Raw genomic sequence first — 27,751 nt, 5'->3', positions numbered from 1 at the left:
CTAACTGGTTTTGAGGCAAATTATCCAGACATCTTACATGCGAGGACATCAGTAGGGTTTTTGTAGCATTTGCAGAAAAACCCTCTTCCTTGATTACTGACCTTGGGTACAGTGCCCAATTTACAGGAAACATCCAAACTGAAGTAATTAACTGGGCTGCTTTTATGAGATTTAAATAGCAAGCTATTTATGAACTTTTATGAGTGTTTTGTTCTGCCATTTAAAAAGGGCTTTGCTTTTATACAGATTATTTTCAAAAGACTCACTCTGGGGAGTGCGTTCAAATATACAAGGTTTTAAAAAAATCAAACACCAAGAGAAAGGCACTATCAGGGTCCAGGGCTTTGAATGCCAGTCAGAAATGGGGAAGCAGGAGATGTTACAGCATAAAAGGTGTAGTGGGTCTGGAATGACTTTTATTGAGCAGACATGAAGGGCTAAATGGGTTGTGCTATTTTTGTAATCACCCAAAACACCTTTTAAAGCCAGGCAAGAGCTTTGGGTTTGAAACAGCTGTGCTCAGAGGATTTATCAGCCTGGAAAGTGCAACAAAGATTGCAAAGTAATTTTAGGCAGTGTGGCATCAAAGCAGAGCATGGGGTGTAGTTTTCCTCCCTTCAGAGTGCCGCAAGGAGACACCAGGAAGAGGAGGAGTCCTGGATATTGAGGGTGCTTTGGTTCTCCTCAAGATCCTTCTTCTTCCCTCTTCTATCTCCGGCCCTTTGATGCATTGGATGCTGTGACATCAGTCTGGCTTTGAAATATTTTTCTTCTCAGATGCAGAATTGAGTTAAAAAGAATATAGCTCTTTTCATTTATCAGCATCTGATAAGAGGGATGATTCATGCTGCTAAACCGCCTTGCTGGGAACTGTCACTGTCCACGAGGGCAGCTGAGATCCAGGAGGAATCTCTATTACAGGCAGCAGCGGAGCTCAGAGCAGCTCTGTGCCTGCCACTGAGCCAAGGCTGTGCTTCTTTTGCTCTCTGGATGTAACCACTGATACATGGTAAATTAAAGTGTGACAAATGTTTGACATTTTCCACTTATTTCTATTCCTGGATTTTCTGCAATTAGATCGCAGCTGAATTTCGTTCCTTATTCAGAGTTGCTCCCTGCTGCCTTCTGAACAGATCTATTCTGTTCGTTGCATCTCTCTATTCCATTCATACACACACAGGGGTGTAATCCTGTCCCTGTCCCATTTCTGGGGTCCCTGTGACCACTGGAAACTCTCCTGAGGGGCTGATGGGCACAGGCTCCCAGGGCAGCTCCTCCAGGCTGGGGGAGCTTCAGGGCATCTCATACTGCTCAGAGTGACCAGGGGAGGGGAAAAATGGGGATGGAGCAGAGGGCAAGGCACCCTGTCTGCTGGAAAAGTTGATTTAGAACAGACAGAGAGCCAGGTCAGAGATCCTGAAACTGAACAACATTTCTGCAACTGTGTTCCCCCACACAAGGATGTTATCAATATACTTTAGGTGTTCTGGAGCCTCACCCTTTTCTAGTGCCCCACGTTGGGCACCAAATTTTGCCCTGGTTTATGGCAAATTTGGGAGAGAATCTCCAAAGGGGGGCCCCTCCAGAAAGCAAACCCACATGGCCCCTCCCTGCAACTGGTTCGGGAAGAAATGGTTGGAATGAACAGAAATAGGAATTTGCAGTCTGTGGGATGTGGCGGACTGAAGCAGCTGAGGGAGACGAAGGCAGTGCTTCTCCTTGGAGCTGCAGGGGCCAGTAGGTGCTGGGAGGTTGCATCCAAGACAAATTTTGAATTTAAAAAGCCCTAAGAGCAGGTGGGTGGTCTTACCTTGCTGCATCAGCGCTCCTGTACTGAACCAGAAGCTGTTCAGGAGGGTGAAGTTGTTCTCTATGATGTCCGAGCCCGGGTTGCAGGGGTGGGAGGTTGCAACCAAACCAAATTTTGAATTAAGAAAGCCCTAAGAGCAGGGGGGTGGTCCTTACCTTGCTGCATCAGCGCTCCCATCCCGAACCAGAAGCTGTTCAGGAGGGTGAAGTTGTTCTCCACGATGTCCGAGCCCGGGTTGCAGGGGTGGGCATCATACCACTCATATGGGCTGAACCTGCAGCACACAGGGAAACAGAGCTCCTGATGGTGCCTTGGAGGGGCTCCCTAGGACAGAGACTAGTCAGGATTAAGAGAATAAAGTGGGGATTTATTAAAAGCCTTCAATAGATACACCCTGGCCAGCCAAAGCCTTCCGAGGCTATACCCAAAATGGTCTTGAGTTTTTCATTCAGTTATGAGTTTGGTCCATTTGCATAGCAGGGATTAATCCTTAATTACAGCTACAGGTAATGAAGTAAAATACCCCCAGTTTGCTCCTCACATTTTGCTTTACCTTATATTTTTCAGGCCCTGAGGCTGTAGGGTGTCCTTGGATGTCAGGCCTTGAGACCAAACGTGAAGATAGTTAGCCAACACTTCTCTATGGAGTTATGGACTAATGCAGCACAGGATTTGAAAAATATAAAGGCTAAAATATTAAGGCATCAGTTAGTTGGGATGTGGCAGGACAAGACCCTAAAGGAGCTGGAAAAAAAAGTCTCAATGCCTCTGGTGTGCAGGGGCTGCCGACCTGGTGCACAGCTTTGTAGAGAAAAAGGCAAATTCAGCCCAAGCCACCCACAGAGCTGTAAATCTGTGTCCAGCATTTTGGAGAGCAGAGGAGTCCTTCTGAGGTGTCTCAGGTGGCTTCCCCAGAGCCTTTGGTCACTTTGGATCATCTTTTCAATACTATGTCCTACAACAGCACCTGGAGCATGTGATGGTGGGATGGGATGGGATGGGATCCAGACACATAACCTCTTGTATGTAACAGTTTGAAAATGTGGGGGGAAATGACATTTTTGATTGATTAAGGAGAAGCCTTGATCATTCTGCAGTAGTAGCAGGGACAAACTGGTATTTCAGGAGATTCTCCCACTAATGCACGTGGGAATCAAGGTGGGATTTAGGTCACTTAGAAGCAGAACCTTCCACCATCCTGACAAGCAGGAGTTTAGCCCAGTCAGGGCACTGGCAGAACACTGGAATGTGGTAGCAGTTTGCTGTGGGCAAACTTAATCCCTGTGGGGATGAATTTCCATGGATAGCCCTGAAGTTCTTGAGCAAGACTGAGGGAGTTTCCAAGGAAAATCTCTGCAAATTCTGCCCAAGACTGGCAGGCAAACACTGCTGGAAATGAGCTCGTTTAGCCAGGATCTGGGGAGGATGCTAAACAGGAGAGATGTTAATATTTTTAGAGCTGTTTATTTACATTTTCTGAGAGTCCCAAATTTTGCAGAGATTAAATTAAAAACATAATTGGTATAATTGCTTTTGAACCAGGCATTAATTATCATCTCCGCTTCCTTCTGGAATCCCTGGAGATTCACAACAGCCCCTTCTCAGAGCCCAGCCCACAGCCTCTATCAGGAGATGCTTCCCTCTGTTATTCCCCACCAGATGTGCCACCACCCAAGGAGAGGGCTCATGGCTCCATTCCAGGGTGGCCTCGCTCAGACAGTTGGATTTGTTTGGAGAAGGGCCCCAGATCCCTGCCAGGAACCTCCTGGCACTGAAACCTGCCCTGGGCACATGGCAGTGCCAAGTGTGCGAGGGGTCTGGGGGAAAACCATCCCTGAGGATGGACAAAACACAGCCCACACTCCTGTGGCTTTGGAAAAGGTTACCCTGAGCACAGCTGTGCCACTTTTTGCTTCTGTTTTCCATCTCCAAGATACAGTCCAATGAGCTCTCCTTTCCTCTCTGTTTTTTCTCACTTTCCTGCAGCAGTTCCCTGGGCTGGGTTTGGGGTGTGGAACCCCAGGTCCTGCTCAGGCTGCACCCTGGCATTGCTGCTCATTCATCCAGGTTGGGCTCTCCTTGCTGCTCACCCTCTTCTGCTCTCTAAATCAGAGGAAATCAGCAAGAACCAGGCTGAACTCAGACCTGGCTTTCCATGCTGCTTATTCCTTGGAATTTGCTATAGATTCACACCAGAGGTGGATAAAGGATGGTGTCTTGGTCCTTTCTGTCAGATAAAGCCAGAGTTCAGGAATTAGATTAAAACTTTCTTGGGCTGCCAATGAAAGACTATGAAAAAAAGAAAGGGAATGGGTGAGATCAATGAGCCTGGCAAGATGACACGCTGGAGAACTTCAAGGCCTGAGCAAAAACCTACTGGTGCAGCTCAAATGACAGAGAAATATTCAGAAATCTGCAAAGCAGTCACAGCCTCCAGAGCGGAGAAACCATTAATGGAAGCAAGAGGTAACGAAGGAAGGAGGGAGAGGAGCTCATTGACCCCAGAGCTCAAATCAATTGGGGAATTCAGGATCCTCTGTGGCTGGCTTCCCTCATCCTCACATGCACTCTGGGCTCTGAGAAATATTTCATCAAAACCTAGCATCATTCTCCTGCCTCTTTCAGCTTTTTGGGCGGGAAATTGAAGCATTTGGAAGAAATTTGAATGATCTAACACAAAATACTTTTGAGTCTAAATTGTGTCTCCAAAGAAATATTCAACGGAGGACCCAGGCTATTGTATTTGCAGGGAATGTCCTGATGAAGGCAAGAATAGTGCATCTGACTCCATGAAGAGCTAATTTTATTTTTTGACTCCAGAAGCTAATTTATTACTTTATAATACTATATTATATTAAAGAATACTATACCATACTATACTAAAGAATACAATGAATGCTAAAAAGATAATAATGAAAACTTGTGACTCTTTCCAGAGTCTCTACACAGCTTGGCCCCAATTGGCCAAAGAGCCAAAACAACTCACAGCAGAATCCAATGAAACAATCACCTGTAGGTAAACAATCTCCAAACACATTCCACATGAGCACATGTGGAGAAGCAAATGAGATAAGAATTGTTTTCCTTTTTCTCTGAGGCCTCTCAGCTTCCCAGGAGGAAAATCCTGGGTGAAAGGATTTTTTCAGAGAATGTAAATGCCACACCAGACCTCGCTGCAATAATTAGGATGAAGATTAAATGCACCCACCCACCCTGCCACGCAGCCAAAGGGGTTTGGTGTAATTTGGAGGCTGTGTGAGCCCAAGGACTGGCACCAGAACCTCCAGACACAGCATCCCACAGAGCTGTGGGTACAGCCAGTGTTGGTGGCTCTCTGGGGGCTGGGAGCTCCATCAATAGTGAAGAAAGGCTGATTAAAATGACAGATGAACCAAATCCATCCTTTGCCTGCCTCTAAATAGTTCCTGAGTCTGTTTTAAGTGGCATTGACCTATGGTTATGGCATGAGCAGAGGGCTCTGGTGCCTAGTTCAGAAGAGTCATGTCTCTGAATTAAGGCTTTTCTATTTTGATTGTGGTTTTCTGCTGAGAATTGGATTTCAGAGGCCTCGCTGGGGTCAAAAGCAGATATTGTTTCCATTACTTCTGAATGCAATAAATATTTTCCCTGTGAAATCTCTTGCCTTCCATCTCTATGTGTTAAAAGATCATTCCAGCAGAATTTTAATTACCCTGAATACTTGGTGTTATTTGAAAAATAGGATGACAGAAGAAATGTCAGGAGCAAAATGTGAAAAAGGAACTGTAATTGCAATATTTTATGTGTTGAATTTAGTCCAAAAAAATAGCCTGATAGGGAAAAATTGTTCTACAACATCATAATTGATGTGATGGAGTGGGATGCTGAGGTTCATGTCAGAATAAACCTGAGACAAAGCCACAGTTCTTCAGGTTTTCATCCCTCAACATCAGCCAAAAGCCAGGCAATGCTGCCATGCTTGGACAGACATCCCTGTTTGTGCAAAGTGGTGACTGGGGGCTTTCACATCAGGGTCTGCCCCAGCATTTCCTTCAGCCTTTCTGCAGCATTTCCCATGCAGATACAATTTGCACATTTAACATGCTTTGAAAGTGGAATCTGGACAATTTGGGCTGGATTTGGTCATTATGTGCTGGGAAAAATAAGCTCCAAAATGTAAAATGGTGTTTGGATTGTCCCTGCAGGCCACAGGAACAGGCTGTGCCATCAAAGCCCACTCAGCTGTGCCCTGCCTGGATGGCAGGGACAGACAGACAAGGACAGACAGACAAGGGCTGTCTGTCAGCCACTACAGGATTTTCCCTCTCATGGTTACCTTGCACATCCCCAGAGCAGAGTCCTGTGATGCTGAGAGCCCCTGGTTATCCCTGACAGGTTGGGTGGGGAGGGAAGGCAAAGACAAGGCAGGAGGGTGATTGCAGGATCTGGATCAGGGAGGGCCCTCCATGTCCTCTGAGAGGAAAACTGTGGATGCTGACAGTCTGGTCAGGGAGAAAGTCAGATAAACTTGCCCAGGCATTGCTCTGAGGGAGCTTTGAGAAAGCTCAGAGAGAGAATTAAAATAATCTTTCATCTTTGCAGCTGGTGTTTTGAACTTGTTTTTTGCTTGTAAGATGTGTACAAGAAGAGTGTTCCTAATTAGCCAGTGAGGTGTGGGGTGTTGATTGAGGACCAATCAGGTCCAGCTTTCTCGGAACAGTCTATAAAATAATGTGATATTTAATAAACTTCACTTCTGAGAAGACTTTGGAGTCTGTATTGCTTCATTCAGCTGTCCCTAATACAACAGTGACAGAAAACAAATGTCCAGCTGTGCCCCTGTGCAGAGGAGGGGCCAGAGGATGTACCTGCCTCACCATGCATGTTTAACGTGCTTTGAAAGTGAGGGCTGGACAGCGTGGGCTGGGATCTGGCCATTATGAGCTGGAAAAAATAAGTTCCTAATGTGAGCCCTGCAGGTGCTCACAGCACTCGTGCCCAGCTCACTCTGCTGTTCTGTGTAATTAGGATATGACAGAGTGAATGCTGGAAATGTGCTCTAAATGCCCCCCTGGACTGAGGGATGCTGAAAATTGTAGATTTGTTGTACCATCAGGGTTAATGGAGTCTGTTTGCTCCAGCTCTGTGTCTGATCTTTCCTGTGAGTCTCTAATGCCAGTGCATGAGGGGGGAATGTTTCTGATGGAAGCTCCCAGGGAGGTGCGGCACAGCAGGCCTTGGGGAAAAGGGTCTGCATGGACCCCCAGACCAGAATAGGGAGGGTTCTGAAATCCCCACTGCTATAAATTCAACTGGAAATAATGAGAAATGAGCGTCGAAGTGCAGAGTGGGCTGAGGATTCTTTCCTGGACTAGGTTTTTATGCAAAATATCCCATTGAGGGCTGTGTGTGGTAATGGAGGGCACCTGCCTGCAGGAGGGGGAAAGTGCTTTGTTTTGGTTTGAAAAGGTGGGATCATGGATTGAGAGCAGCCCTGGACTGTGTCTCATCAAAGGCCCTGTGGAATTAACAAGATATGCAAATGTATGCAAATTCTGCCTTTAAACATAGAGGATTTAAACATGCTAATTAGATGCATATTAATTTTGTAAACAGACACAATGTCTGATCCGTAGCAAAGGCATCTCCATTCTTTTGGTAGAGGGAAAGGTTTGTGTGAGCTTTACAGAGACAAAAGTGGGAAATGGTGGGGGAGATGGGAGCTCAGGTCCCAGCAGAGGCTGGGAAAGGTGTGAGCAGAGAGCATGAATGGACAATGATACAGAAATACATCTCTTCATACACCAGGAGGTGCTGACAGAAAAGCTGAAAAACTCCTGAAATCTTAAAATTCTTCCATGCTGTGAGTGTGTGAAAGTGAAACCAGCCAGCCCATGGTGATGGACCAGGGGGCATCTCAGGGGTGACAAGGGTTTTCATCAGAAAATGCCAATTCTTATCTCCAACTTCTCAGTTATGTGGGAGACGTGGCCTGTGGGCCAGGACAGCTCTTGATGCTGCTGCTGCCAGCAGGGAGCCCTTACCTGGCTATGACAAAGAGCACACAGCTGACCCCCAGGTAGGCAAGGAGGATGTACATCCAGATGTCAGGAGAGAGAGGGTTGAGGAAGGAGAACACGCTGGGGTTGGTCCCGTTGGGCTTCCTGTAGAGGATGCTGACCCCCAGGGTCATGAAGGGCTTGGAGAAGTCGATGGCTTTCTCCCGGACGTGCGTGATGGTCAGAGGAGCCACGGCCAGGTCAGCTTTCTGCAAAGAGGGGGGGACACAGGCAGGGAGAAAGGAGGAGTCACAAACCGAGGTGTTTCCATCCCCTTGAAGACACCACAGCTCTCACACAGCAGAAACAGGCCAAGAACCCCCAAAGTGCAGCCCTGGGGTTCCCCCCGATGTGGCACATGTGGTACACATTTGGTGTGAAATACAGATGTTGGGAGTACAGTGCTGTGAAGTACAGATATTGGGGGTACAGTGTTTGCAGTGAAATACAGATGTTGGGTGTATAATGTTCACTGTAAAATACAGATGTTGGGGGCATGGCGTTTGCTGTGAAATACAGATGTTGGGGGTATGGTGTTTGCTGTGAAATACAGATGTTGGGGGTACAGTGGTTGCTGTGAAATACAGATGTTGGGGGTACAATGTTCACTGTAAAATACAGATGTTGGGGTACAGTGTTTGCTGTGAAATACAGATGTTGGGGGTACAATATTCACTGTAAAATACAGATGTTGGGGTGGAATGTTCACTGTAAACTACAGCCCAACCAAATGGATTTGGTCCAACCAAATTTCAGCTGAGCATATTCTTTATCCTGACAGCTTGTATGAGTTGTGCTTGTTTCTATTATTTCTAATTATTTACTAATTTGTGTGTTAATTCAACGAGCAGCCACATTCACCCTCTTTCTGTTGGTTAAGAGCTGCATTCATTCCTCTCACTAAACACTCATCTAGGTTCTTAAAAGCCACAAGTAAACACATCCAAGGTTTCTTCAATATCACCCTCCTTGCCTGAGCTTTGCAAATCATTCTTTGGGATTGTGAACTTCCAAAGAAACACAGACACATAAATTACAGCTCTGAAGTTGAGCAGAACCTCCCCCCATGCCAGGAGCCCGGGCGAGATTTATTTAACATCTGGTTATGAAAATTAAAATTCTAAATTACCCATGGGTGATAATTACCTTGAGATACAGTAGATTTGTCATTATTCATGGACTTTAAATCAATACTGGCTGGAACATACTTTGCTTCAGCAGGAACTGTAGGAACCAGAGCAGGCCTGTGCTGGGGGTAAAGGTTGTACTAAAGGTTTCATTCGACCTTGCCAATCTGTGATCAAGTCAGTGCAATATTTATAAATAAAGGAATTTGGGCCTTTTACTGTAGGAGGAATCTCTACATGAGCTTTTGTCCATTTACACGTGTGTGTGTAAGGGACCCCTCCTTTAAGTGCAGCCTTAGAGCTCCTGAACAGAGGCCTTCAGGAATGATGTAACAAGGGCAAAAATGATGTGGTTTTGTTCTAACATGGCTCTCCAGCTGCTCCCTGGTTTTCCTTCCTTCTCACTTTACAGATGGAAATTCATTTTTACGTCAGAGCTCATTTCAGTCACCGCCATTTGTCAAAACCTGTGGAAAATGGGAACAACATTTTCCCAGTGAGCCCATTGTGCCAGCTGTGCTTGTGGTGACATGGACAGAAGCTGAAGGGGGTTGGAGGTGGCATTGGTGTTCTGCACCCTGGGGACCATCCTGGCAGCTTTGGAGCTTGGCTGCTCCCACCACCTCACAGCACACCTGGAAATTTTGGCTTAGCGCTCCGCACAGTCACAAGGCAGAAATGGCAAAAGAAATGCAGCATTTTCCCTCCTCCATCACTCCTGTGTGGGTGTCCTGACTCACCAGGGAAAGGCAAAGAAGATGTGGAAGGATTTGGCAATGGGTTTTTCTGAAGGAGGCAGCAAATGTTCTGTGGTCAGAGCTCACTGGCAATGGCCAGGCTGGGGGATCCTCAGCCAAATTAGTCAGAACAATGCAGTGAGCTACAGAACAGCCTGGAGTTTGTGCTTTGCCACAGAAAATGAAGAGAGAGAGCTCTGCATGGATGCCCAGGGATCCAACTGCTTTTAGCACAGGAATAAAATTTTACTGTGTGTCTCCAGCAGCTCCTGTGATGTGCTCCCAGCCCTGTGTCCTTGCAGGGAATGTCACATTCAGGCAGGGCGGAGCAGGGATCCTGGAGCCTGGGCTGGGGTGTGTTCTGAGCAATTAGAGGCAGCACAGGGCTGCACTTCCACATCCTTTTTATCAATGCAGATTTTTCTGAAGGTGGCCTCTAATTAAGGCTTTGCTGACAGAGAGGATCTAAATCAAACCCACCAAGGGTGAAGCTTTGATTTGTCGTGCTCTGACATTCCAAACTGGGCAGTCAATTACCAGACTCTGGCTGCTTCCTTTACTCAGCCCTGGCTCGTGTGCTGTTGCACAGTCAGGTGGGTTTTATTAAAGATGAGGAATTAGAGCAAGTGCCAGTGGCTTAAAGACCCTTGTCCAGCAAAACCACTTAAGCCTGCACCTCTGTTTTACTGGAGCTCACACGTCTTCCAAGTCTTGTGCCTGTTCTTAAGTGTTCTGCTGAATTGAGGCCAAAAAGATGAATTCTGCCAAGGCACATCAAACACAGACACTTCTCCTACACACCTCCAAGGGTTTGGATCTCCTCATTCACCTACTTCCAGCATTTCACTTGGCTGGAACAGCTGTGAGTTCACCACAGGGTGTTCAGCACAGGGATGATTGTATTTGCTGCAGAGATATTTGGTTTTCATCAGAAAATGCCAATTCTTATCTCCAAGTTCTCACTTATCAGGGAGATGTGGCCTGTGGGTCAGAACAGCTCTTGTGCAGCCATGGTCACTGTGGGAATCCTGCAGTGCCTGACCTCAGCCAGAGCCAAGCTGCAGGCAGTGACTGGTCATGGCAGAGCCCACCAACAGCATAAGCACCAAGATAAATATTTATTCAGGAAAAGAAGCTGCCTCTGTGCTTATTTTGCCAATCTGCGTTAGGTATTTACATAAACTAATCATGTGTGTGTTGCCTGAGAGACAGAAATAGTGTGTGTGTGTGTGTTTTACTGATTTAATTGTTACCCAGGTCTGGCACTGTCATCCCTCAGTGTCTCTTGCCACTGCCAGCACTGGGGCTTCTGCCTTGGGCCCTGTCTCTGCTCCCTACTCTCCTTGCTTTGTTGCTGTGCCCTGCTCCTGCTCCATTCTCAGGTTTCTGTGGTTGAGATGACCCCTGAGGTATCAGAAAGTCTCTTTTTTCCCAGCCCCAAGACCGAAGAAGAAGTTGAGATTTGTCAGTTCTGCTTTTCAAGGTTGTTTATTTTCTCTTATCTATAACATTCTCTCTCTGACCTGCTGGGGTCTGTCTGGCAGGTCAGTTTGTGGCACAGTCCCTGCCCTTGGGGTGGTGTTGGCTTTTTATACTAAGAACTACCTGTACTTTATTTACAATAATTTTCCAATATGATTCACCTATGTCAGACACTCTGTCTCTACTCTAAACCAACCCAGAAGTGTCACCATCACAGCAGAAGATGGAGGGCAAGAAGAAGAAGAAGGACAGGACATGCCCAGATCCCTCCATCTTGCCTCTTGAACCCCCATTCTAAAACCCCCAAATTCTACTTTTTCACCCTGTGACAAATTCACTATCATTCTACTCAAACTCTTGTGGCTTGTAAATCTTCACACAACATTGGTAATTGTTTCCATGGGCTAAAATCAAAGGCTCAGGTGTTTGTGACTCTGTGCCAAGGTCTCTGAGCCCCTTGCCAGGGTCTGGAGTCACCCAGGGCAGCCAGAGGAATGTCCTGGGTTCTGACACTCCCTGTCCCCAGGTTGTGCTGGGCTCACACCTGCCCAGCAGCAGAGCATGGCTCAGAAAGGAGGGGCTGCTGCTGCTGGGGCAGGTGTGGGGGTCTCTGAGAGCCCTGTGCCTGCCCAGGGGCAGGGGAGCACTCTCAGGGGATGCTCAAGGAGAGCAGGGTCAGTGCCAAGTGTCTGACTCCAGCTCTTAATGGCTGCTCTTGCAGTCTCAGTCCTAACTAGACATCATTTTTGTCAATGGATTTATTCAATATTGGGGTGAGTTAAGAACAGATGTTGGCAGGAAAACCCTGAGCTGAAGGGGAGGAATGAGGGCCATGAGATCCTGTTGGGCCTTTTGTAATCTTCACTTTAAGGAAGAACTCCAGAGCTGGAACTGCCATTAATTGTACCTGAGGGATGTGAAGGATGGAGGATTCAGGTGAGAATGGCCCTGCTGTGAGAAACAAGCCCTGTCCTATGGATGCCTGGAAGGTGAACCAACCAGCAAAGGGCAGGGACACCTGCAGAGCACACAGAGAACCTGAAATCCCAATACACTGATCCTTCACCTGGATCTCTGAGCATGACCCAATCATGAATCCACCCAATAATGATCTGAGCACAAAAGGAAAAGCTCTTCTGGTTTATTTCCAACCTGTGACAGTGTTCACAGGAGTCTTAGGATGAGGGAAGAGACGAGGATCTGACTCCATGTTTCAGAAGGCTGATTTATTATTTTATGATATATATTATATTAAAACTGTACTAAAAGAATAGAAGAAAGGATTTCATCAGAAGGCTGGCTAAGAATAGAAAAAGAAAGAATGACAACAAAGGCTTGTGGCTCGGCTCTCTGTCCGAGCCAGTTCACTGTGATTGGCCATTAATTACAAACAACCACATGAGACCAATCACAGATGCACCTGTTGCATTCCACAGCAGCAGATAATCATTGTTTACATTTTGTTCCTGAGGCCTCTGAGCTTCTCAGGAGGAAAAATCCTAAGGAAAGGCTTTTTCATAAAAGATGTCTGTGACACCATCCTGTCCCTAACACTGAGGTCCTACAGTGTCTAAACAAAAGGTAGAGGACACATCCAATTGAATTATTTGCTCCATATCCCTGGCCCAATGACATCCAAATGAAGCCCCAGTTCATGACAAGTGAGATAAAACATCCACCAGTGCAGGAGCATTAATGGGGAACTGGCAGTGTGGTGCCATATGTATTTCTGCCAGAATTTACTGTCAGAAAATGCCCACTTATTGTGGAATTGTTAAATCAACTGTCAAGAATAGTCCCTAAGGATGGATATTACAAGTTCTCCACAGTTGCCATTGGCAGGGATTTCCATCAGAAACCCCAGTATTTGCCACATCTCTTTTACTCCCACCTGAAGTTTCAGATTGAATGGCAATGTGATGTGCACTGTCGCAGCAGAAGACAAGTTTTATTTGCGAACAAGTTTGTGCAAAATGTCCAGAACAACTCATTCTGCTGGTTTTATGGGATTCTGCCCACAAACAATAGGGAAGATTTGCAGACATTGCTTTGCCAGACAACTGGAATTTATAAATCAGAATGGATGGGCCACGGTGTGCAGTGGAGCTTCGCTTGTATCAGTAATAATTTCTATGAATAAACATCAATAGCAGCTCACTGTTGCTGAAAGGAGGAGGTTTGGCAGTTGTCAGGCTCCCTGTTTGCTATGAATAAAGGGCTCAGGAGCTTCTCTGCATCACCTGGGTTGCCCAGACCTCCCTGAATACCTGAGTTCAGCTCTCGTGGCCCTTCTGATCAAGGCTCCTCTGCGGGAATGGCCAGAGGGGTGACAATAAGCAGTGGGCTGAGGTTACTTCTCCAGGGAATGAACTGAACTCCTCAAAACAGGGACTTTTTGTGCTGAGGATGAGCAGCAGATGAAAGGCAGCAGGGCAGGGCTGTTGCACGAGGCTGCATGAGGCTGTTGTCTCTGGATCTGCTACTGGGGACCTGTCAGAGGCAGGGTCGTGCTGTGGCTGCTCTGATTGCTGTTGCTTTTCCTGTTTATGCTTAAGGCCAGACTAGAAACACAGGGATTTTACAAAGGATCATAGCCTGAGGCATCCCTGCCTGTGGCCAGGCACGTCTGGATCAGAGGGAGAGGAGGGGGAGGATTCGTGACTGCAGCCAGCTCACTGCGTAAACACCTGTCCCAGCACATTATTCACCTTTGGGGTGCCAGCTTCTGGGGATTTACCCCTTTGGTGACAGCACCTTTGTCCCCTAGACACTGCTGTCATGCACCTACCCAGGCCACCCTCACCCAGCTCCTCTGATGCCATCTCCAGCCCAGGGGACAGGTGCCCCTTGCTTTGCCCATCTCCTCCTCTCCAAATTTCAGCCTCAGCTGAGTTGGCTGATTCCTGGGATGCAGAATCTGCTGATTCCTGGGATGCAGAATCTGCTGATTCCTGGTATTCAGAATCTGCTGCTCCCACAGGTCCCAGGCCCTCTGAGCAACAATAATCACCCTTTTAGCCTCTCACCTCACCCCCTGCTCTGCCCAGGTCATTCAGGGAGCCCATACCAGCTCAGCCCACCGGTGTCACAGCAGCCCAGCGGGCTAAGTGGGTCTTCAGCAATGCAATGGATTTCTGCACTGAATTAATCCTGCCCTGGGTATTTGGACTTCACAAAATCCTGCCTGCTTTATGCTCCCACCTGAATAATTCCAATTTGTTTATGAGAAGGAGACGCTGAACACAGAGGAAAGCCAGCTCAGACGTCAAACTCTGGATGTGGCAGCCCTGTTTTCAGGGCTTAACACGGAGGAAAACCAGATGAACACAGAGGAAAACCACCTCAGATACCAAACTCTGGATGTGGGCAGCTCTGTTTTCATCACCACCACTCGATTTGAATGCTGTCTCTAACACTTTTCCTCCTGGGTGTGAAATAGGCTCAATCTGGCCTGTTGCAGGGTCCATGAGTTGTGCCTTTCCCCACACCAGGGGAAGATGCTGCTCAGGAAGGGCCCATCTGGCTGCCATTTCACTTCTGAAGGCTTTACATAAACACTGCTATAAAAAGCAATGGCATGCAGATAAAGGAGCTAATGGCTTCATGTGGGGCCTGGGCAGTGTCCCTGCAGGCACCAGCTCAGCCACGCAGGACAGAGCACAGAGCTGCATCTCAGAGCTAAGAACTCAACTTGCCTTGGAAGAGGATGTTTGGCCCTTTCCTGCTGCTGTGTGTTGGTTTGCTTTGTAGATAGTTACCCAAGAAATGCTACCATGCAGGTTTGACCATGAAGTTTGTATTATTTAATGAGATTGCTCCTCAAATCTCCTTTTTGTCTATCTCAGGTAGCTGACCACAGCTTTGGGAATGACTGAAGCCTCCTGAGAGCCTTGTGGCGTCTTGCAGGACACTGGAAGTGGCATGGTTTGGGCTGATTGACTGTCTGGCTTCTATTCACTTGGGAGGGATTTGTTCCTTGTGAGCTCTGCAGTGCAGTGAGAGCTCCAGAGCCCATCCCAAGCTTTGAGAGAGCTCCAGAGGCTGCTCCCAGCACTGAGAGAGCTCCAGAGACTGCTCCCAGCAGTGGGTGAGCTCCAGAACCCATTCCCCACAATGGGAGAGCTCCAGAGGCTGCTCCCAGCACTGAGAGAGCTCCAGAGGCTGCTCCCAGCAGCAGACCCAGGCAGAGGAGCTGTGTCCCAGGGGGCTCTGCCGAGGGGCACAGCTGCCACTCGGTGTCAGCTCTGATCTGTGTCACTCACATCACTCGGAGCAGCAGAGCTTCCACTGGGACACTGCCACTCGTCCAACTCGGCAGGGCTGTTGTGTAAGAGGCTCTAAAATCTGTGGTTTGAGCTGCACGGAGTTTTCCAGAAGGAAAAGCACCAAGGCAGGTTTGCAGAGCTCCCCCATGAGATGGAGTCCTGCTCCCCAGGGCTGTCCTTGCCTGCCCTTGCTGCTCTCCTGCTCTTTGGGCCAGGCCAGCCCAGGGCTGCAGTGCTTGTCACAAACTGATTAAGCATCACTCTGTCCCTATAAAGGGACATAATAATTATCATCTGCATTTTACAGATGGAGGAAGCAGTGCACAGAAGCAACTTGTCCAATGTCATTTAGGGCAGAGAGAGCAGATTGGAAGCCCAGCCCAGCTCCTGAGCCACTCATCAGTCCCAGCCAGTGCTTGACTCTCCCCACACCACAGTGACTCACTCAGCAAACTCATTCTTCCCCCATGAATGGTAAGACCATCACAGCTCTACAGGGGATTATTTTTGTGTCTTTGCTGCTTAGGCTGTGGATTCAGAATGTAGCCAGGACCTGGGGGTGGTCGAGGGCTGCCCCACTTGAGCAGGATGCTCAGGAGGAGAGCACTCTGCACTGCCTGCGCTGCTGCCTGTGCTGCAGAGAGCAGCATTCTTTTTGTCCTCAGCTTTTCTTCCAGAGGCCTTCTCTGGGAATCAGATATTCACAAAAACACCAGCTTTCCTCACCTCCATAACTGGGCCCTTGGGATCACAGGATGTGCTGGAGGCAAGATATCTAATTAGCAAACTGAGCAAGCTCTGGCCGCGAGTGGCGGTTTCAGAGGCGGCGGCGCTTTGGCGGCTGCGGGAGCAAAGCTGCTGCTCCAACAGGTTCCCTGGGGCTTAAAGGGCTCCTGGAAGTGGCCAAGGAAGGAGAAGCACAGCTGCTGTGTGGCAGAGGGAGCTCTGTGTCCCAGGAGAATTTAGTAAATAAGTTGCTCTTATAGAAGATAAAAAATGAAACTGTCCAGGGCACACCTGCTCCCGCAGTGTGGATGTCTCCTCTGGGCTGGGCTGTGTCTGGGACATGCCTGGGCTCCCCAGGCTGCATTGGTGCTGTGCCCTTGCCTGTGTTTGTCCTCGGGGGTGAGAGCAGCTCATGCTGCCAGTCCAGGACACCCCATGTGCCCCTGGTCCAGGGGAAGGCTCTTCCCTGTCCCCACACCCAGCCTACGTCCCACTGTGGGACAGGCTCTGCCTGGAGCCACTGAGCACATTTCTGTGCAGGGAGAACTGCCCTTTTCAGGAATTTCAAATTAATATTTGGAAGAGCCAGACACAGAGATATTCTGGCAAGCAGTGCGACAAGGAGCCAAACAGGGTCAGGAGCTCGCTGTGGGTATTATGGGTCAGTGAGAAATTCACCTGTCCCACCCCAGAGAGCCAGCCCAGGGATGTTGGGAAGGATGAAAGTTTGACAACAAAGCCTCACAGATACGTGTGCTTGGTAGAAAGATTTTTGACTGTAGAATTTGAAGAAGGAATAGAAATGAAAGCAAGTTTTGATAGAGAAGAAAAGAATTGTTGAGCCAATCTTACTGGATAACTAAGGAGGCAAAGGGTGTGTTAGTTAGAAGGGATTTTTATGACTTAGAGCAAAGGATAAACCCACCCCAAACAAGAAGATGCTTTTACCAAGCAAAAAGATAGCACAGGCAAACAAGTCAACAGATGTTGCAAGTAAAAAAGAGTCTCAGAATTTTCCACTGCAAGAAAACTGAAAACCAACTTCTAGCTTAAACTGTAACGTACTAACTTTTAGTGATTGGAGAACAGTAACATGAATATGGTAATTATATTAGTTATGATAGGCTATAGATAAAAGTTAAGGTATAGATTGGTTCTGCTGTATTAAGATGCTCAGCAAAGAAAAGTATATAATGCATTTGTAACCAAAAGAAAAGTATATAATGCATTGTAACCTAAACTAAGGTTTCCAGGCCTGCCTGCAGCTGGAGCTGGCAGCTGTAGGCACAGGCTCTGTCACCCACTATTCTGGACTCCTGTAACATCTTGAGTGTAATAAACTGCATTCTGGAGAACAGTCCTGCATCCCTCATTCAGGCTCTTACAGTGGCGGGCACAGCCAACCCTCGTCAGCCACCCATGGGCTCACTCACATGGTCGATGAGCTCCTTGATCATGCCATTCCACTGGCCCTTCTCATCCTGTGCCCCGTATTTGCCGTCCTCCACCAGGCGGATCTCGTAGGAGAAGCCCAGGATGATGGCCAGCTCCTTCAGGAGGTCGATGCAGTAACCCTCGAAGCGGTCGTTCCCAAACAGCGCCGTGTCAGATTTACGGAACATCACAAAGGGCTCCTCCTGCCCAGGGAAAGCAAAAAGTCCCAGTTCAGGGTCAGCTGGAGGCAAGGCCACCTCTGCAGGTCAGCTCGAGCCGCCAGGCACCGGCTCTCCAGGCAGGGCTGGCACTGTGACATGTTGGGAATAAATTAACTTTGCACAGCGCATCAGCTAATTAGCAACCTTGTTTACCCCACAAAATTTAATTTTGTCTCTTCTGAGCAGCCAACTGTTTTCCATTTGGTAGGATTTCAGGGAGAAAAATAACCATTTGATGCTCTGAAAATGAAGTGTTAGAAACAGCAAAAGAGGGGGAGGACAAACTCACCCCCGTGCCCTGCACACAGTACCTGCCATTCACCACAGGATTGTGGTGGAAATTCAGGGTTTGGGAGCTGTGCATGGCTGGGGCGACCCCAAAACCTCCCCACTCAGCTCACTCTGTGCTGGCACTGCCTGATGGACACTGCCCTGCTGCTGCCCAGGGAATCTTAGTGCTGTGTGCTGCTCTTCTGGCTACCTGGGAGAGCTGGGGGTGTGTAACCTATAGCAGGGCTCCAGCACAGGGGACAGGAGCTAAAGCACCTGTGGATCCCTCCCCTCGAGCAGGGGCTGGCAGGTGGAGTTGAAATGGACACACAGAGAAGTCCAGCATCCTTTGGTGCCTCTCAGGCTTGGGCAGCCACTGAAGACGAGCAACACTGGGGAGCCTGAGGGAAAAACGTGTGGAGGACAGATGGAAATGGAAAAGGTGGTGGGCAGCAGGCAAGAGCTGGAAGGCAAGAGGAGGCTGAGGTACCTCCAGTGAGTCCCTGGCTCAAGCTGGGGGTGTCTGCAGGATTCCTGTCCTTGCTGTGGGGTGGCCAGAGAGGGAGGGTGAGGGAGGGCTATGCTTTGTGCTGGAAAATGCCTCCTGTGATTTTACCCAGGCATGGGGGGGCTTGAAGAGGTGGGAGGGCAGGTCTGGAGCCATCATTAGAGCCCTGTCACAGTGCCTGGTTTGGGGTGGGGTGCTCTGGGGAGGGGGCTCAGGTGATGCTTGTCTTTGCCCACCTGCCAGCCCCAGCTCTGCCCTGGGGCTCTGTGCTCCCACGGAGGGGCAGGGGATGCTCCTTTGACCCAGCAGCAGGGTCAGGAGGGGACGTGGCAGCACACAGAGCCCCATTTGCAGAGTTCTAAAGCCCAGCTGATCACATCACGCCCATGGAGTTTAGCTTGGCACGCGCAGCTCGGCTCAATCCTGCGCTCCCCCGCCGCCTCCTCAGCTTTCTGCTCTGGAATTAGTGCTTTGTTTGTGAATCAGCTGAATCTATGGATCTCGATATAAATCCATGGCTCCAGAGCAGCCATAAAGCACTATTAATTTTGGGAAGCGCTGTAGGGATTACATACATATTTAACAGCCGAAGCACTGAACATTAGGACGCCGCTCGCTTCAGTAATGTATCTCCAGGTCTCAAACATTTCCTAGGGGGTAATTCTGAACTCTGTGAACCACTTATTCACGGACTATTTCACAATTTATTACTGAAAATAGCCAGACATCCAATTCACAAGCTCTCTCAGTTTGCTAATCGATTTCTCAGTGAAGGTGCCCTCAATTTCATAACTTCACAGTTCCCATATTGCTTGGGGAGAGCGGCACTGGCTGCTGGGGTAATATTTCTCTTCCAACAAGTCACTGCAATACGAGCAAAAGGGGAAAAAATAGCCTTTCATGCTTTTTCTTTTAAAGGCTCCTCCTATGGCTCTTCTCTCGTCATTTACAGCAGTGCAGAACTACAAAGGGGTGTTGCAAATGCAAATAACATCCAGGGCTCTATTTTATGTTTCAGACTCTGGCATACGCAGTGCAATCACTGCAGAACTCGGGTCTGAGCACATTCCCTCCTCCTCTGGGCACAGGGATCCAGGACAGCCCTGGTTCCAAGGTGGAAACCCCCTGGCACATGTGCAGGCCCATGGAGTGGCACAATTAATGGGAACTGATATCACCCCATGCCTTATGTAATTCCTACGTGCTCGCAGAGCTCGAGATGGAAATGTTGCCTGAAAAATGCCTGTCAAAGGCAGATGGCTGACAGTCCCCTCCTGGCTCCATCATTTTGCATTATGCCACGGCCTTTGAGGTATGGTGGGAACCACGGCCTGGACCCAGACAATTCCACAGCCATGGAAATGTTTAATGGGAAAAGATGTCATGTGGTAGATGGGAAGTTCGTCAGGAGGAGTGGCTGATTTGCAAGGAAAGCTGCTGCAGCATCTGTCTTTGGCTTATGTTCAGCTTCCACCCTGCTAACCCCTTACTGAGGAATACAAGACCTTTGATTCCAGCCCTTCTGCCCTAGACCAAGTGTCCCCTTCCTCTGCTCCCCTCTGGGCACCTTGGTCCCATTCCTTTTATGATACAAATCCACACTATATTGAGTCCCATCCTTTTAAAAGGCACTGGGGTGCTGTGAGCTTTCAGAGACATTGGGGATCCCTGGGATATCCCTGGGGTTGTGGGGAAGGACAGTGACAGGCTGGCAGTGCCCTACCAGCACCGTGGTGACAATCAGGGATCTGTTGCTCAGCGAGTCCGTGACGTTGGGCCCTCGTCCTTTGGAGATTTCTGTGATGTTCAAACCATCTGAAGGGCTCCATGCTCCAACCTGAGAGGAAGCAAAGCAACACAGTGAACCCCCATCTGCAATTCATCAATCCCTACCTGCATTCCTTAATGTTCCCGGCATCCTACTGGCCTGGAAAAGAGAATTTCCCTCTTTTCTCTGCAGCAAACAGCAGCAAAACTGGAATTACCATGAATTAACCCTTCAGCTGCAGGTGAGCCCATGTTCCACACGTGGTACATGTTCCACAGCCCCTGTGCTGCTGCAGTGGATGAAGACTGTGGGGGCTTGAATTTAGGGGCTGAATGAATGAATGAATAATTTGCAAAGGCACTGCATTGAGCAACAATCAAACTGCACTAAAGAGTCAAATCTGGGCAAGGATAAAGCACAACGAAAGAAAAATAACCACAAATCAGAGTCCATTTTCTTTCTTTTCCATTTCCCCACCAATTTGCTTTGGTGGAGAGGATTAAAAAGGGCTCGACCAGCTCTGCAGATCCCCGATAGGGCCCATTCCTGCTCTCTGTGCCGTGGCAAATCAGCTGGAGGTTTTTAACACACCTCTAGGCAGGGCCCTGGCCTCCCCTTTGGGAAATTCCTGCAATGGGGGGGTCCCAATCCTGGCTGCAAACCTGGAGGAGGGGGTGGCACAGGCACATCAGCTCTATTTCAGGTGCTCTGTTTTCTCAAGCTGTCAAACGTAATAAATTATTAGACTTCAATGAAGTCTATTGATCCAGAAATGGCAAAGCATGTCTCTGTTTAAGGAAGTCATCTGGCCGAGGCTAAGCCTGTTAACCTGATCTCCACGGTGCAGGGGAGCCTTTGGGACAAACTTTGAAGGCAGGAGTGGCTAGAGGACTGTGACAGAGAGATAAAATGTCAGGAAAGCTGCAGGAATGTGGGAGTGCTGCCAGAAAATGGAGCGGGGTGGCCACGGAGCCAGCCTGGCAGGGAGAATAAAACAAACCCCACCTGGAAATGGGAACAGAACGATCCATCTGTAGGGTCAAACTGCAAGGTGGGACTCGGAGAGAAGCCAAAGGCAGGCAGCTCAATCCACCCGGGAGCCAGCAGCTTCCCATCTTTTATTTATTGCTGTTTTTAAGATTCTTCAGCCTCTTCAGCAGTCCAAGGGGAGAACTTGGTTTTACTGCATCCCCAAAAAGAGACTTTGTAATGAGCAATGCTGCCTGGCAAAAAAAAATTGTCATAAATTCTGGAAGAGTTTCCGTGAACTTTGTGAAAGGTTTTAAATATTTCAGGTAAAACCGAAGCGATCCCCCATCTCTGCCTTGGATCACACAACAGCTGCAATGTCAAAAATTATTATTATTGTGGATGGGAAAAAAGCAAGCCTGAGAGGCCCCAGTTTGCTGCACTGCAGCCCAACTCACTTCTGCCTTGCTACGTTTTCTTTAAGAAAATTAAATGCACGGCACTTAAGACTGAATTAATCAGTTTAAAATATTAAAAAAGGAAGAAAAAGGAAAAAGTGCTTGAAGAGAACTGTGTGAGTCAGATAGTCAAACTATATGTAATTAGGATTTGGTAATACTCCTGTAATCCCTGGAACATCCAGGAGGTATGAGGATCAGGGGGTTCAATCCTAAAGCTCAACAAACATAAGCTGTGATACATAAAGCACAATCCAGCTGGGATTTGTTTGTAGTTTGGTGTTTTGTTAGTTCAGATTAACTATTGACAGAATTCTGGCTTCAACAGAGATTTGACATCGATACTTTAAAACCCCTCTGGAGCTGACACGAAGCTTTCAGGAGAATAATGGTGGGAACTGTGAAATCTCTGAATTATTGGCGACAAAAGTTGATGGGGTGTGCAGGGGACACGTTGAGGTTTGGCAGCTTCCAGTGGGCTTGATGTGACAGAGAACTGCAATAACTCCAGCTGGTGCCAGCTCTGCTCAGCTCACCTGAGAGGTGTTGGTTTGACAGGTGATTCTGTGGCTGTGCTTAAACATTTGGATTCATGTGGTACAAAAGGCTGGAATGTTTTCTATTATCTGCCCAACACAGCTCTCCAGCAGCGCCTCGGTGCTGCTGGACTTCAAAAAAGATGTGTTGTTATTTTTGGGTTAGGCTCTATAAACAAAATATTTTGTGAGGAAATAAGGCTACAAAGGTCAGCTGCTGCTCAGTTCTTGCGAGCACCAGCACCTTCCCCAGCTCTGTGAGACTGAAGGTCACTGGGTTGATTTGAAACGTTTCCTTTATTCCTTATTTGACACCAAAATCTCCCCAGCAGGAGAGAGCTGTGGTGACCTTGAGCTGTGTTACCTGAGGCACCGAGCTGCTGCTGTGGTGGGGAAGTGTGGCTGCCATTCATTTCAAATCCCAGGAAAACCAAACGGTGAGGAAAGGGATGTGGCACGGGAGCCTCCCCTCCAAACAGAGAATAGATCCATGGCTGCCTCCAGCCCTGGGGCTGCCTCCCTGTGCTGAGTGATTAAATTGAAATCCTTCCCTGCTGCCAGCCAGGTGTCCTGTGGGTTCAGAACCTGTCCCCCTGCCCCGAAGGACAGAGCCAGCGCCATGCCCGGCTGCCACGGGCACCTGGTACCTGTCTCAAAGCAGACTCTGCTCTAGAAAGTGCCTTGCTGCCCTGCCAAATTCCTCCTGCACAGGTGATAGACACCTGTAGCAGGAGAGGGACGCAGAGCTGCTCATAGAGTAGTCAGAATCATGGAATTTCCTGGAAATCACAGCTCCATGTGCTGCAGCCACTCGCTGCTCTGTTTGTCATCAGCTGATCTCACCTTGAAACCTGCATTCTAAGGGTTTTAAGGCTCTGTGTGTTGCCTTTTTATTTTAAGTTTGCTTTTTTTAAGTAATTGAAGAGAAAGAAATTAAGTCCCCAGGCACACCTGGGATCAGATTTGCACATCAGCATGGTTTACTGTGCCCAGAGGGGATCTGCACTAATTTGTAGGACCTAAGGCTGCAGTATTCATGCCTTTGACCCTCATGACACCCCCAGCCAGGCAGGCAAAACCACCTTATCTTTTTTCCTTATTGTCCCTTAGATAATAAACAAAATACCCAGCGCATTGTCCTGCAGATTCCAGGCTGTAATAAACTGGGGCTGTTCCCAGCCTTGGGCAATTTCATAGTGGGAAATGACTGCAGATGATGATCTCCAGTGCTGAGGTCTCCTCAGAGAAGAACTGAGGGTTTGTGAGCCAGGCCAGCAAGAGGGAGTGGGACAGGCATCATTCCTGCCTGCTTAGGGCAGGGAGGGGTTAATGGATGCTCAGAAAGTTTCTTTTGCCTCCACTATCCCAGGAAAAGTGCCACAAGCACTTCTGCAATCTGTAATCCCACGCACTGGCTTCAGGGCGAGTGAGTCATGGTTGAGCATGGAAAAGGATCTGAGAAATCCCACAAAGTGAATATCCTTTTATATAAACCCCAGAAACCTGGAATCAATACAGCACCAACCATCTCTCTGTTGCTGAGCACCAGCGTTATCCTCAGCCACATGCAGATAAAACAAACCCTGCCTACCTTTTCAAGGCCGTCTTCTTTGAGACTGATGATATCCAAATCAAAATCTGTCCGTAAACCACTGGTTTTATTAAAGACAATGCGTCCCGTTAATCCTTCCCATTGGGCCTGTGGAAGGGAGAAAAAGTAGCAGGGCTGTTACTCAGTATCATAAATAATCTTTTGCCCTCCGCTGTATGTTCTTTTAATTAGTCCTTATGCTGGTTCTTTCTCCCTAAAGAGCCTGATTAATTAATAATCCCTCCGCTGCTGCTCAGACTGCAGACGGAGCTGGAGATTTCCTTCCCTCTCTTGCAGTCCTTGCTACAATTTCTGTTCGCACCTTTTGTGCTCACCAGCTGTTGCAGGACGTGATGACTCAGTAGAAAACTACTTGCATTTATCACAGCATCCTTGTGAGCTGCCTTCATCCTTGTGGTGCTGATAAACACCACAGCTCCAGCCAGGAGAAATCCCTTTGTGCACCAACTTGCTGCTGCTTCCAAGGTGTGTGGAAGCTGAAATGATGGGGATGCTTCCCTTTGTCCTTCCAGAGGGAGAGTGGAGCAGAAGAGGCCAAAAATGTGTTCATGTAAGCAAGCTCTGAGGTTTGGGGGCATGTGCTGCTGGTGCTCTGCTTCATTTTTTGGCAGCATAAGGATGGGAAGGTGCTCACTGGGACTGGGGACATCCCATTCCCAGAGATTTTTCAGTGCTTGGCTGACTGAGGTCCTGAACAGCCTGGGCTGACGGGGACCAGGAAGAGGAACTTGGGGTAAAGATGCCTCAATTCAATTCCACAAAAAACCTCCTGTAATTAAATTTCTTTCCCACTGTTCACTTTGCAGCACCCCTAGAATGAATCTCTCTGATTTAGGAGGTAATAGAACCCCCAGTGCCAGGTGCTGTGTGCCAGCAGAGCAGGAGCTGGAGGACAGTGAGGTGTCCAATGCCTGGGGACAGTGCTGGGTGTGCTGTGGCATTGTCCTGAGGAGGATGCTCCTGCAGCAATGCCAGGCTGCTGCTCAGCATCACATCCCAGCAGTGTGGAGCTGAGCCTGGGGATCTCTCCCCTGAGCAGCCCTGTGCAGGCTGCTCACTGAGAAATGTGTTTATTTTATGGGTGGGGGAGCTTGAAATATTCCAGTGTGATCAAGGTGGCATAATGTATTCTCAGGGGGAGTAACTGGCGTTTCTCCCAGTAAACACGCTCCTCTGGCTCTCCCTCATTAATTCCTGAGCAGCAGTGACAGCCTGCTCCCAGCCTTGCCACCCTGGAGTCCTGGGGAGGCTCTGTTTGCTCATTTGGGCGTGCAGGTGGTTTGCCTGTGGGATGTGCAGCCCTCGGAGCCCCCCGGGAGCCAGGGAAACACGGAATGTTTGAGGAGCCCAGCTGGAGCAGACACAGCTGCGTGCTGAGCCCCGCAGCTCCCGCGGGGCTGGTGCCTTTGTGGGCTACCTAAAAACAGAGGCCAGACAACATTAAGGCAATAAAAAAGGTTGTATTTGTTGAAGGGTCTTCAGGTACATTTTGGGCAGATGAAGGGCTGCACCCAAAAAAATTGATGACGACAGGTTTTCACACTTTTATAAGTTTGGTCCATTTGCATATTGGTGGTTCATCCTCCAGTTACAGCTTCAGGTCATGAAGTCATTTTACCCCAAGTTTGCTGCCCCCAACTCACTTTTGTTTCCATCTCTCAGAGCCTGAGGCAGTGAGGTGTCCCTGATTGCCAGGCCTGGAGAGGAATTGTTGTCAGCCCAAAACGGGAAATATGTCACAGACATACTTTATGAAAAATCCTTTCATTAGGATCTTTTCTCCTGAGAAGCTGAGAAGCTTCAACTTCTCCATGTTTTGCTGCTTTGGAATGTGATTTGGACAATTGTTTACCCAGCACGTGAAATTGTTTTTACTCAATGACCAATGACAGCCCCCTGTGTCGAGGCTGCGAGCAGTCACAAGATTTTATCATTCCTTTTCTTTTCCTTGCTAGCCTTGTGATGAAATCCTTTCTTCTATTCTTTTAATATATCATTTTCTTTTAATATAATATAATATAACATAAATATGTATAATAAAATAATAATATACAATATAACAACATGGTACATATAACATAATATATATAATTATTATAATTATACATAATTGTTATATAGTTTTAATTATATGTATTATTATTATAATTAATATACATAACATAATAAATCAGCCTTCTGAAACATGGAGTCAAGATTCTCATCTCTTCCCTTGTCCTGGGACCACCTCAGCAGCTCACACTGCATATGGAGCTTAGAGTTCTACACTAAAGAACTCCAGTATTACAAATACATGAAAAATATAAAAGCTAAAATATAAAGCTAAAAATAGAAAAGATAAAATCCTGAGGCACCAAGGGTGCAGAGCTCCAAGTCTAGGGAGTTTTCCAATGCTGAACCTACCAAGCCTCCATCACCTACCCCTGGAAAACGGCTCCTCAGGGGGAATCATATTTATAGTCAATTAAAACCATGTTTTTTACCTCTTTTATGAAGTTCATGAAGCGGCCGCCGAACCTCCAGGCCTTGTGGCGGTGGCACTGCAGGGAGTTGACGGTCATCTGCGGCGCGCGCTGGTAGCACACGGACACCACGTGCACCGCGTCGTACAGCAGGGCAGCGTCTGTCTAAAGGGAAGGGGGACAGCGTTGGTGGCTTGCAGAGTGAAAAATGCCAATTTTGTGATTGGTTTTTTGCAAATATTCAAATGAATATTGTATGTGTTGTGTTAGAAAGTGATGCTGTATTAATTCTCTTAAATAGTGTGTTAAATATGGTTTTAGGTTATAACAAAATGTTATAATAGAAACTATGCTATGTAAGATACTTGTTTTTTCTAAAGAAAGGACTCACACCAAGCTAGCAGCTGCAGGACACCTAAATCTTTCAGAGAAAGAGAATTTATTGCTCCATTATCAGAAGAAATCAACTTCTTCCCGCCTCGCTTGGGCAGGACGTGGTCGTTAGGATTATGAGGAGGAAGTTGACAATGACCAGACAGAATCCTGTGTTTGAATGGAATTTATGCATCATATATGAGATGTATGAATATGCAACAGGCTATGGTTTTTAAGGATTAATCCTCTGTTAACGTGGGTCCTTTTTCGGGCTGCCCAGAAAAGGTACCCGGCCATCCGTAACTCTTTGTTTCTATTGTCTCATATTGTCCTAATCCAAATTGTCCAAATTATTATTCCTCTAATTGTATTACTATTTTTATAACCATTTTATTACTATTAAACTTTAAAATTTTAAAAACAAGCGATTGGCGTTTTTCACAGTAGGAAAAGGTGGAACCCGCTCTGAGTTACCCCTGCCAGCCCCAGGGTTTCTCTGCCTGTGTTCCCTGGTGGTTCCTTGGTTGTTTAGATCAAAAGCTTGGGGTTTTGTCTAAAATCAGCGATTCTGGAAATGCCGTTTGTCTGTTTGGCTTGTTTCTTGCACATTTCCTGCTGTGGTGTCAAAGAGGGAGGCAACGGCTTCTAAATGTGGAAGGTAGTAACAGAGTTTTCTTATTGAGTCTGTTTTGTCTGAGTGTAAAAAAAATATACAAGAACATATTTTCTACACCATTTTATACATGGGAAAATAAGAAACAGAGATGTTTGTGGGCACACAGTTTTCCAAAAATGACACAAGCTGTCACCAAAATCAGGACCTCATGGCTTTGCAACATATTTTAGCATTTCAGTGATCTGAACTAGGGAGAACTTTTTTCCCTCCGTATAATGTGATGATTTTAGATTCAATTTGAGATGCCCCATCTTACATCCAAACACTGATCAGGAGA

At 47.6% G+C, this 27,751-nt stretch overlaps 1 protein-coding gene across 2 annotated transcripts in view; it reads right to left on the bottom strand.

Moving 5' to 3' along the window:
- Window positions 1-27,751, bottom strand: part of GRIK3 (glutamate ionotropic receptor kainate type subunit 3) — a 126,165-nt gene that overhangs the window by 13,656 nt on the left and 84,758 nt on the right. For both annotated transcript variants that reach the window (XM_054292492.1, XM_054292493.1), the window contains exons 7-12: window positions 26,445-26,588; window positions 23,941-24,048; window positions 20,342-20,455; window positions 17,619-17,822; window positions 7,834-8,057; window positions 1,966-2,084 (exon numbers count right to left, since the gene is read on the bottom strand). In XM_054292492.1, coding sequence (XP_054148467.1) covers window positions 1,966-2,084; window positions 7,834-8,057; window positions 17,619-17,822; window positions 20,342-20,455; window positions 23,941-24,048; window positions 26,445-26,588 — 913 coding nt within the window. The remainder of the gene's footprint in view (window positions 1-1,965; window positions 2,085-7,833; window positions 8,058-17,618; window positions 17,823-20,341; window positions 20,456-23,940; window positions 24,049-26,444; window positions 26,589-27,751) is intronic.

Source organism: Melozone crissalis, unplaced genomic scaffold (assembly GCF_028551555.1).
Source record: "Melozone crissalis strain CALT ecotype California unplaced genomic scaffold, PUWL_Pcris_2 ptg000111l_1, whole genome shotgun sequence".
NCBI classification, from domain to species: domain Eukaryota; kingdom Metazoa; phylum Chordata; class Aves; order Passeriformes; family Passerellidae; genus Melozone; species Melozone crissalis.
This window is presented reverse-complemented; position numbering and strand designations above follow the sequence as displayed.